We start from the raw sequence: 12,510 nt of genomic DNA on the forward strand, positions 1-12,510 counted from the left end.
ACACAGACACGACATATATAACATTAAGTTGACCATTAATGTAGAATGAGTTAAATCACAAGTTCAAGTTGAATAACTTAATAACATACTAACCATTTTTCACAGACAGTTGGAGTGCTTCGAGTAGCCAACTTTTCACTGATTGCTTCCCAAGAGATATTGTCCCTCAACTGCCACACAAGAAATAAATCATTCAGGAACATGAAGATACTTGGGAAGGTATCAAGAAACAAAATCAGTGATATCAGATGAGCATATGCAAAAAAAAAGGAGAAAAAATCACATGATATGCACCCCCCCCCCCCCCCCCCCCCCCCCCGCCCCTCCCCTCAAAAAATAAAAATAAAATAAAAAATGAAGAAGTAAAAAAAAGGGGAAAAAGAGGAATAACACAGGGCATGGAAAAGAAATACAAACCATGCCATGCATAGATTTTTTTTCTTGAAAGGCTTTCATCCGCAAATCCGTGTTCACTAAATTAAATAAAGTCTGATACTCATCCTGAGACCAACACCCTGTGTCATAATCAAAAAAAAAAAAAGAAAAAAAGAAGAAAGTGAATCTCAGTTAGAAAACTAAATATTTTGAGGACAAAAATTCCTCCTACATGAACAACTTAAGCATCACATAAAGCTGAGACAATACTCTATGCAGAAAAAAAGAACTACAATTACTACAATCATCAGAGCCGGCCCCCAACCCCCACAAAAAAAAGGAAAAGGAAAATTCAGTGTAATCACATGCTACTATGTTCTGTTTTTCCTTCATTCTACCATAGTCTAACCATAGTAAATATTCATTAGATTTGTCCCATATACCATCTAACTAGTCTCGGCTTAACCAGCTTTGCATTCAAGAACCTCAAGCTTGAAAAACTCAAAGAACTTGGTGCTTATATTGAAAATTTTGATGTACGTCCAGTTCACCAAACAATGGCTAGAGTCATCACCCGAAGAGACATATATCTCCTTACGAAGTAGGAATTATTGCTCTTCATATAAGGTTGGCTACTCATGGTTCAAAATATTGTTATTATGATCAATCGCCAAGGCAATCGGATGTTGAATGAGCCTTGAGATACTTACGAAACCCTTGCCTTGACCACCATATATTATTGTATGCATAGAAATATGAAATGTAATATAAAGTACTGCATGCTTATTTTCTGCTTGTATGTGCGTTTAGTTGGACTTTCAATTTCTCATAAAATCTTTACTTGCAAACTTAACATTTTAGCAATGGGCATGCGTCTTACATTAGCTTCTAGGTTGCTACATGTTTATTGCCCTGTCACTCTAAGAATATCATCTTGTCGGCTTTGAAGTTTGATCAATGATTCAAATACCATGGGCCATTCCAGTTGTTCCATGGGATGGGATGGGACGTGTCGGGTCCTGACATTTGAGATAGTGGCAGTTCTGTCCTGTCCCATCTTGGTACCATCTAGTCTTGTCTCACCCTGACACTTGGTACGGTACCCCGTCCTAACACTTGGGATGGTGGGATGCCCCACCATCACATTGAGACTTAAATCCTTGGCTTTGATGCACATTAACGGCCATAAAGGGTGTTAACTCCACTGACAGAATAAGAAATGTGACGTCCAACTCATCGCCCATGTATCTTTGTATATGTGTTGCATCTATCTATTTGCATGCACATATCTGAATTAAACAATAAATATAGAAATACACCAACTATATCTACCCATCTATATATGTCCACATATGCAGAATATAATTATATTGTAGCAATATAATTATAACTGCCTTGATATATACACATGTATATATGTAGATATTGCACACATATATATGTATGTAGTATGTAGTTGCATACACATGTATATGCACAAACTTACATAAATGCATGTGTCCATGTGTATACATGGAATCATGTATGTTTGTATGTCAAGTATCTCACAAACCTTTTTTTTTTTGGGTGCATGCATATGTGTGTAAATGATGCACGGGTGCTAATCAGGGGTAAGAAACATATGTTTAAATCCAAAGAAAACTCAGACTTCATTGAAAAATAATACAAATGACTTGAGTCAAAAAATTAAACAAGTGAACCCAAAAAGTATTTCATTCAAAACCATTAACAGGAGGTTCAGTCTTGTGCACAATAGACGATCAAGGAAAACCAACAATCTACAATTTCAGCTATGGTAACAAACTAACAATGATACATCAGTACTTGTATTATGATTTATTTACGGCCTTGGTGTATATTTTACAAATTATAATAGATTTTGAAGGTGTATTTATTTGTTGCTGAGAATTCATACAAGATGTTTGTTGTGTATGCCTTGAGTCATGTTAACATACTAGTTCATTGAAAAAGCCAGGTACCTGCTTGGACAATAAGCTGAGTCCATTGCCTTGGGACTTGGGGCCGCTTGCGTGATTTCACAACCACAGTCAAAGTAATTTGTCTACTTATTTGAACATTTCCTATTTAAGCAACCATAAGCTTCTTAACCATAGCCAGCAAGTCTTACCTATCTATATGGATAGGGGTTTATATTACAAACTATGGCAAGTATGGACATAATTTATATGACATCAACCATCAATTACTTGGTGCTGACTCAGACTGAGCCAACTAACATTTTCAAAGGGACCACCAGAATGACTAGGCGGACTGGCAATAAGAAAATTTACCTTATTGATCATGTTGTTTACTTTAAACAATGTAACCAAGGAAAAATCCAACAGAATTCCCTGAAAGTAGGAAATAGTCCATGCAAAAAGGAAGAAGGCATGGTTTGATATAGAGCATTTCATTTATCTCTAAGAAGAAAATCATGCTTATGTAAAATTTTTCAAAAATGCTTCAAGTAATTTAGCCAAATCAATTATAAGAATCTCAAATCTATGAAACCACAAATACGTGTACCCATACTATCTATCTTTGCATTTATGTATGTGCACATTGACAATTTACATGCTGGCGAACAGAGCTATCATAATCCAGTAAAAAAATTAAGGAAATGTAAAACCAAAATCTATAACTGTAAGATTTTAAATTGACTCTCATTATGGGCTTGTTTGGTTCGCGGGAAGCATTTTCCCTCTTAGGTATATGATTTCTGAAAAACAGATTCCTAGGAAGAGGATGCCTGGAAAAGTATTTTTGACATGTTTGGTTGACCATGACAAAGTGACAGATTTTCAGAGTGCTTATGTTTGGTTGACCATCCACTTTTCTGAAAAAGTTATGTGTAATTCCTATTACACCCTTAATAAAAATTAGGTCTTTAATGCCTCTTTAATGCTGAAAAGCCTTTTTGGAAAAAAATAAAAATGGAGTAATTTCCGGCTCATGGAAAAGTAACTTTTCCATGTTTCTCATGGGAAAGACTTTTCCATGAAATGTGGGAATCATATTTCTACGAGAATACAACTTTTCTATCTCTCTCCCTTGAAAGCTCCAACCAAACAAGAGGCATCTCATTACTTTCCCGTTGACCACACTTTTCTTCCTTCTTTTTCCGCGAACCAAAAGAGCCCTACGAAACTATTAAAAGACTTTGTACTTTACTAGAAATGCCACCCACTATATAGAGGCGTGCGCACACGAAAAAAAACATCCATGGTCAGTATCTCAGCACACAAAAAAACTTGAAAAGTCAACAAACTCAATCAGACAATTCAGTACCTTTTCTTAGATTAGGCGGTTTTATCCTTCGCCAAGCATCTTTTACATGAATCCTGTGTTTCCCAAGTTGCTCTGCCAGTTCTTTCCATTTTGATCCATGTTTCTGGTGGAACCTATACGTGGAAATTGACAAATTCAGGGTTAAGTCAATTATTGAGAGGTAAAACCTGAATCTCCCATTAAAACAACAGAGTAAAATAACCTAAATTTATAAAATGTCAGATTTTGCACTCTTATATATAATAAAAATGCAATCTACATTTACGAAAAAAAAGAGGGGTGTGTGCTAGCTTTTGCAGGTACTTGTTGCAGCATGTTAGACAATTTTTGGAACACTAGGAACCAAGCATGATACTTCCAAGCATGTCAATATAAACTACAAGAATATTGAAATTACATACTAATCCCCAAATGATAGCATGTAAAATACCTGCGGATTATCTGATAATCTTCTGGATCCCACTTACGCTCTTCACTTCGTTCAAGTAAAACATGTGCTCGATAACATATAGATTTGCGAGGCCTGTAAGGTATGCAGGATCCTGCAAATTATAACACTGAGTTATTAAAAAAATTATATGACATGAGCAAACATCATCCTGATTTTTACCAGTTAGCCCAGTACAAGCACTTGTACTTGCATGTACCTCCTAGCCATATATACATACATAGACATGCGCACTGATGCACATTCCCAAACACAAATGCACATATGCAGACATATATACATGCAAATATGTTACTTAGCACTTGCATAGTTGCACTTGCACTTGTCACTCAGTAGGAGATAGAGAAGTCTGCATTTCTAAAAACACATGCTCTCTCCCTATACACACACACACACATAGAGAGAGAGAGAGGGACTACTCTCCTGTTAGGGCATTTTTTTGTGAAAATCCCCTGGTTCAGGTGGGATCCAGCAAGATGAGTTGGAGAGAGTGAAGGGAGAGAGAGGGAGAGCAGGAGGTAGAGCTTTGGGAGGTTGCGGACCCAATCCCTATGGGATTTTTTTTTAAAAAAAAAAAAAGACCATGAGCTTGTGCTCACCTTCCCCCTCTCCTGCTTTCCCTTCCTTCTCTACTCCATCCTGCAGGATCCGGCGGGATCTGGCAGGATTTTCGCAAACAAGCCCTTAAGAGGCGAGACTATCTAGTCCCGTCGTTGTTTTAGCCACAAGATTTTAATGGTCCAGATTGCATAGCAACTTACTTAACTCTTGTTTTCTTGTTCCAAAAACATCCCTCTACAATCTCACACTATGATTGTATCTTTCTCTCTTCATGTTCTCACCTCACTTCCCTCATTGTCCTTTTCTACACCCCTTCTCCATCGCCACACCATCCTAGACCACTGGCTCCCTCATCAGATGCTGCCTTCCCCTTCTTCCTTCGCCGCCATTGTCCTCTATGCCCCTCCATTGTTGCACCATCCCTGCCCCATGCCTTCCTCACCAAGCCCCAGCTTTCTGTTTATCCTCCTACGCCTTTGTTTCCCATCTCTCAAATAAATAAAGGCCAAGCAAAACAAGAGCAAGAGCAAGATCTGTCATGAAGTTAGAAAGAATTGGAATTTGAGATTCTATCATAAGAAGAATCAAGATACTTCTTGGAATTAATGGAGATGGTGGTTGAGGGGAACGAATGAATGCAGTAGTATGCAGAAGATGTATCAATAATTTGTTGAGTTACAGAAGCAATCAAGAAAAAATTAAATTGGGCAAATTTGTAGATCCTTAGTCTACCATTCCTCTGGCTAAGTATGTCTTCAAAGTTACTAGGTCGACGCCCTACTTAATTATAGCTTTCCCAACATAGGCTACATGATGCAATTAACTAAAGGATTAAGATTTATAATTTCAAATATATGTGAAGATTTGAGAGGGCAGCAACGATGATACAGAAGACAAGATAATAAAAAGGAATAGAAATGGGACCCAAATTCACATGGCTTGATGAGTGAAAAAGCAAATTGAAGTAACCAATTAATATGCAGGCTTACCAATTTCTTGCCAACAATTTCTGACTTGTCGATAACTTCTATAATTGAGAATCATATGCACACCATCCTTTCCCAGATGATATTTCTAAAAAAGCAAAAAGAAAAAAGAAAACCTATGAAACCTGGGATACAAGATATGAATGCAAGATGATAGGTAATTAAATCTTGAAAAGTATAACATTATACAGCTAGGATACGAAAACAAAATTATATGTATTATTTACATATGTATGTGATAAAACATCCATGAAACAAGATAGGCTAACAAAAGAACATAATCCATACTTTATACATTTTTTATGTGATATCATCAACTTCTGCAAACTCATCATAAAAATCCAACATCACCTTCCATACTCTGTACTCAAAAATCAGCATCACAAACTCCAAAATTAACCACTCACCATGAAAAGCTAAACATTTGTTGAAAAGAAAAAAAAGGGAAAAAAACTCTCCCCACTGTTAGGGATATTGGGGAAGTATATTGAGTATATTCGGAAAGTATACAGTTTTTTTAAAAAAAAATAACAAATAGGATACTTGACATAAATGTCGAAAACAAATCCTCGAAGTATTTGAGAAGTATCAGCATAGTTACAATATTCTCTGAATGATTCTCTTAATTCTTCTCCATAAATGAATCAATCTACCAACAGTCAAATTTTCTCAAATTATGCAAGGATTTTACAATTTATTCATGAGTCATTCATCAGTAATTAAGAAATCTTTGTGTTACAAACTAATGATACCATATCTTGCTGTTACTAGCAACATTTTTACTATTATTAGTTATTCTTGACTCTCCTATGCTTGCATTCAAGTAGAATACAGATATTTTAAGGAACTTAAATATTTTGTTTTGGTATCCTATTTTAGCAAATCCAAGCTCTTTCCAACCTTTTGACGAATTTGCCTGATTCTTTCCTAATTCCTAATCTCTGCCTTACTGAATTCTTCCTGAAGATCGAACTTATGACTTTGAGTATCAATACTTGATATGTATCAAATACATATATGATACAAACATAGTATGTAACTTGAAGTACCTATGCCTCCTAGAAAAAACTTAAATAACCTCAGGTGGTATTAGTTATTAGTTATATAAGAAAGAAAAAGAATATGATGATAAAAAAGAGATAGGATAGTACTTCGATGCAGCGGTCACAAATTACAATAATGGTTCCAACTTAGTTCAAATGTGTATCCAAAAAAAAAAAGTCATACACAGTAACTTAACATCACCTTCCTTCTCTCCAAATGGATCAACTGAAATGGTTAATTTGGATAATTACTAAAATGCATAACTACCTTCTAAAATAGCTATAGATTGTCTCTATTCCAAATTTTTAATATATAATCTATTTTTTATAACTTTTAATTAATTTTATATCAAAATTTTAATTTAAAAAATGCATGCCCCATATTAGCCAATTTGGGTCAAGATGTGTGATGCATATCAGTCCAGGCCGATTTTAGTTTCCCGCACCCTGTACCGATATCGGGATGCCATCGGAACAATATTGAACTGGACTACCAGTGGTACCATAGCACGGCAATGGTATTTAAAACCTTGACCATAATGAACATTAATTGTAGGTCAAAAGTCACCAAATTTCTTGCGTAGGCTAGTCAATGAGTCTCCATATAAGGATGCAAGTGTTATTTAAAATTATAGAATTTTATTGGTTATTTTACAATGAATTTCATTATGATTTGTCTCTCATCTTTAAAGTTAAACCTCTCCTCATTGAACTGCAAAGTTGTCCTTGCATTTCTTCTTTCCTTCTACTTTTGTAGCACATCACCTTAATTTTTGTAAACCCCTATTGTTAGTTGCATTGAATTGCTAAGAGAGCAGCAGTTTATATTCTTTTTCATGATGATGTTACTTCTGGGAATATCCTAGAAGAGCATCACATGTATCTTGTGTTCTTGCATCTTCCATCAGATGAACCATAAAAATTAAGATTTATCTACATGATTACAATCAAATTATGAGATGACAAAAATGTCTTATGAAGATCCCTTTATGAATATAGTCCAACTATTGGAGAAATGAAGAAGATATCACTTTCTATATTTCATTTTTGATAAATTTAAAACCTCAAGATCTTCAAAATTAAATCTAACCATCTAAAAGCTTCAAACTTGAAATACTAAGCGCAAGATCTGGACATTAATGAGTCCAGATTTCCTTGACAATAATGAATATGCCCAAGGAATAGGAAGCTTGGTTGCTCAAGCTAGGAGCAAGGGCAGGAGCAAGACTCTAGGATGGGAGAATCGACTTACTTAATGACTTTGGCTACTAAGCTATGGAAATCTATGCATCTTGATTTTTTTCTCAACTGCCACTATAGTTCATCTAGATTAGCAATGACAAGGCCAATGGACTAAAAGGAGCTTTCTCTATGATTTGATGAATTTGTGATGGCACATGGTGTATTTCATGTATGCACAATATATTGATGACAAACACTGCACAATCAGACTTCACAAGTCTAACAGACTGGATGGATCTGAACATAATATCTCATTAAATCAGATATAGCAAATCACACTAGTTGGAACAGCAGTAAAAGCAACATGTTTAATAGCTGATATACCTAGTTCTAAACTAAAATTGGGTCTAAACTAAAATCGGGTTGAACTAAGATCTCACGCATCCAATAAATGGGCCATAGAATGGGTTAGTTGGGCCACCTACTAATGCCATAAACATAGGTAATATTTTTTTCTTAGTTTTCTTTTAGTGTCAAATTGATGTAGCCAATACCAACTAGTTTGGGATTAAGGCTTAGTTGAGCTGAGTATTGATGTAATTATACACTAATATTAGTTGTTAATTTACAAGCTGTATAAAAGCTACAAAGTTATGATTTTGATAAGGTTATCTTAAGAGCCCTAGTTTTGTTATAGGTTGGTTCTAGAAAGCCCTAAAGTCATGAAACTTGTATTCAGGCTAGTTCAGTTCTTTTTCTTGTTAGAAATTATAAATATATACTGCACTTGGTGGAATCTATATTTTTTCTTTTCTTTTTGATTTGTGCCAGGGGTGCTGATATTTGACACTTATGCTCTCTTCTGTGGATTTCAAGGTTCTCTTCATCTCACCTTTTCCTTCATTTTCTACAGAGACTTGTCCCAAGCTGCACCAGGACAATAACATAGGCCAAACACAGCCTGTCAAGGTGGGCCTTCAATACAATTTGTGAAGGAGTAAAGACTAAAGATGTGCTAATGAAAGAAGACTTGGATGGAAGCAATGGCAAACAAGCCCTTGATACATCCCATTTTGGAAGACTGAGCCTTGAACCAAAATTGAAAATAAAGTAGTATTTATCCGGACATACTGACCCCAAATTAATGAAACAAATAATGATATTTAAGTCTATGAATGTGTATACGATCTGTATATTGCATGATCTGTAAGTAAGGTCCACCAGCGAATTATGTGAAATCACTAAAAAGACCCTAATCCGCCTATTCTGCAGCATTCTAAAAATCTGTATAACGAGCCGTTCATGCTCTCTCACAAAATCATGCATCATACAATTTCTTCAATCAAAAAAGATCAAAGCTTAGGACTTGTGATGAGATGTTTGAGGCTTAAATTTTTTAAGAAAAGGATTAGAAGATTGAGAAAACAAGAATTTTGAATTTTGAGGTAGTACTCTTCATATTAAATCTTAGAGAATGTGGATTGAAACTCACAGGGCCTTCATTCTTTATAGTAAAATTAACATCCTGTTAGCAAGTTTCTCACTAGGAGGGGTGTAACTTTGTACCCGCATAAAAAAAAAAAAAAGTATTGAATGTCTAGAAAAAAGAATAACTAAAAGGGCAACAAAAAAGTACTTGGAAAAAAAATGATTAACTGTTAGATACTTGAATTCTAATCGCAATAATATGAAAAGAAGATTAGCTAAAGTTGTAGTTAAATTATAAGAGAACAGACCTCTACGTAATTTTCAACAGCAGCTTTGATTATTTTATCTTCCTCTGGAGTGAAGCGTTTGCCTTGCACTAATTGCATTTTGCCATCTTCTTCATGCTCCGTGTCGTTGCCAGGAGGAAACACCTCCACTGTACCTGAAAATCTAACCCTTCGATTTTTTTCCTTTGATCGAGAGGCCTTAGAATCACCAGCACGTCTCTCACCCATCATGTTAGATGTCTCCTCATTTTCTTTATCTTCTGCAAATCCAGCATTCATTTCATTCTTGGAGACTCCTTCTGAAAACAAATTTAAGCTTATGTTCTCTCCATCCCTCTTTTCCTTCTTCCTCTTTATTTTCTTATCACTTCTCAGTGTAGTAGATGGTCTCCCATCAGCACCATCATCTGCAGTCTTTGTATCCTCTGCACTCAATGCCTGCTTGACCCTCTTCCTTTTATCATTCTCAGCCATTTCAAATCCAGTACCATCCTTTGTCCTTTTCCTCTTCTTTCTTTTATCTCCATTTGAACCTTTACATGCTTCATCGCAAGTTGGCTCTTTATCATCTGCAATGGCATGTTTTCCATTATTTGATCCATTTATACCAGCTGCCAATGAAGATGTAGAAACCTCATTATAATTGTCCTCTTTCCTATTCCCCTTCTTCACATCCTCCACCATTGTTATACCAACCTCATGATTAGCATTCCTTGCTGGTTCTATCTTTTTGACATTTCCAGCCCTTTTCTGTCTATCATCAGTCACTTCATCAGTGGCATCCGTTTCAAAAGATTCTGAAAAGTTACCAACTTTCGCACTCCTATCCTTTTTCCGCTTCTTTTTCCTGTTTACTTGCACGTCAGTGCACACTTCATCCGCTTCCTTCTTCTTGTTTTCCCCTCTCTTCTGCCCCTTATCTGTTCCCTTGTCACCAATCTTCCCATCATTGTCATTCATACCATCGAGTCCTTTATGAAGGAAATCTGAGGAAGAGGAAATGCCATCCTCTTTTTCACTATTTCTCTTGTTCTTTTTGTTCTTTTCCTTCTTATGATCCTTCCTTAAATCCAATTCAACCTCTTCTTCATCCTTCTCCACATCAGTCCTGCTCTCCTGCCCATCAGAACCCCTTTCATGTATAAAAGTGTGACCGTCCTCATTCTTGAAACATCTATTCTTCTTCTTGCCACGCTTCTTTGAAGCTACTTTAACTTCCCCCAAGGCATTATCCTTATTCACATCCCTAGCATCTTCTTCAATGCCTTCAGTTTGTTCAACGCAATTGCTCTTGTCTGCCTTCTTATCCTTCTTCTTTTTCTCTTTATGCTTCTCCATCTTTTGAAGCTGGTTCCTTTCCTCTTCTTGCAAAACCAGAAAAGATAAATTTCACAAAAATTTTCTCTCTCTCAGGTTGTTACACTAATCACAACGACAATTACCTGAAAAAAAGGAATATTCCGAATTAAGAAACAAACTTTCAGTTCAACCGACAGATTACTTGGATTTGGGTGCTCCCACAGAGAAAGAACCTCAGTACAGTGTACGCAGGTGTCCTCGCAATCATAACGGGTTTCAACTAAAGCAGTGAGGATTCTTGCAGAATTTTATGGGAGCTCTTTTGAACTTTAAAGAAGAGAAGAGAGGGGGGGGAATTGGGGGAGGAGAGGAAGAAGGAAACCAGTGGGAAAGGACGGAGGGGAGGGTGGCGAGGTGGGGCTGGAGAGGGGCGTGGTGCGGGTGATTAGAGCAGGTTCGCGAGGGGAGGCGGTGGTCAGAGGGGGCATCTAGGCGAGAGCTTGTCGGAGATGGCGGCGGCGGCGAGGGGGCCGAGGTGGGAATAGGTAGCTAGGGTTTCGAAGGAGGTGTGGAGCAGGAGAAGAGAGAGAGATAAAGATTTTCAATAAAATAAAATCTCTAAGAAACTTCTATGCAACCCGTATAATTTACTTGTTGGAACTCCATTACAGTAGACACCTACAAATTAAAACAAGAATGTAAGGGATAATCAAAATAACTTCACTCCTGAATTCCACTGAAATATTGAACCACTTATATTCCACAAATCATAGGAACTTGATGAGGGCCTTCAAGTGGTAGTCCAAGTCTCCGTGAGCATCAAAAACCCTCCAAAAGATTGAATATTTTCCCACTTTCCCACCACGCGCCACCACGTGGATTAAAACCCCGAAAACCGCCCATAAATCATCAAAACTGATACAAAAACAGAAAAAAAAAACCAAGATTCAATAGTCCACTACCTGATACAGCGCCGCCACGAACTTCTCTAGGGTTCACGGCTTCTTAGACCAAGATTCGAGAATCCAACATCAGTTGTATCTTGGATGCTCGTTGCCGATCGTCGATCGCCGGTCGGGAGGAGGGAAGGGGCGGGGAAGTGGGATTAGAAACCCCTCCAAGACTGCGAAGCGGACCGAAGGAAATTGAGAGGGAAGGGGCGGGGAAGTGGCACTTTAACATGTTTTTGATAAACAACTGTTTATCAACTGAGAAGGTACTTTTGTGTAACAAAATAGCCAAATATTACCAGTATTATACAATAAAATATAATAAAATATAATACATATTAATACATAAATATATAATATAATATAATATTAATATAATGTAATATAATATTATTATAATATAGTACTATAACATTATGTATTATAGAATAATAATTTAATATAATATTAAATTATTTAATATAACATATCAATATATTATAATATAATGTAATATAATATTATATTTATAGTATAATACAATAATAAATATGTAAAATATTATAATTATTAGTGTAAATTAATTTTTCATCCTTCTAATGACCATGTATCTCTCTAACAAATTTTCTAGCTAGGTGATAAAATTGGTTAAATAATTACTAATATTTTTATTTATTTATTTAG

At 36.1% G+C, this 12,510-nt stretch overlaps 1 protein-coding gene across 17 annotated transcripts in view; it reads right to left on the reverse strand.

The window, feature by feature from the left end:
- LOC103711972 (RNA polymerase I termination factor) overlaps positions 1–12,062 on the reverse strand; it is a 33,141-nt gene extending 21,079 nt beyond the window's left edge. For 7 of the 17 annotated variants that reach the window (XR_005507306.1, XM_039116878.1, XM_039116874.1 and 4 more), the window contains exons 1-7: positions 11,860–12,062; positions 9,620–11,040; positions 5,662–5,746; positions 4,094–4,205; positions 3,664–3,776; positions 418–515; positions 94–170 (exon numbers count right to left, since the gene is read on the reverse strand). Coding sequence is in view for 13 of the 17 variants with exons in the window: in XM_039116878.1 (XP_038972806.1) it covers positions 94–170; positions 418–515; positions 3,664–3,776; positions 4,094–4,205; positions 5,662–5,746; positions 9,620–10,936 (1,802 nt within the window). In the remaining 4 variants the exon portion in view is untranslated. Of the gene's footprint in view, positions 1–93; positions 171–417; positions 516–3,663; positions 3,777–4,093; positions 4,206–5,661; positions 5,747–9,619; positions 11,769–11,859 lie in introns of those variants that run through there. The other 10 variants (XR_005507308.1, XR_005507307.1, XR_005507310.1 and 7 more) reach the window with 8 other exon arrangements.
- Between the last annotated feature and the right edge of the window lie 448 nt (positions 12,063–12,510).

Source organism: Phoenix dactylifera, unplaced genomic scaffold, assembly GCF_009389715.1.
Source record: "Phoenix dactylifera cultivar Barhee BC4 unplaced genomic scaffold, palm_55x_up_171113_PBpolish2nd_filt_p 000143F, whole genome shotgun sequence".
Taxonomy (NCBI): domain Eukaryota; kingdom Viridiplantae; phylum Streptophyta; class Magnoliopsida; order Arecales; family Arecaceae; genus Phoenix; species Phoenix dactylifera.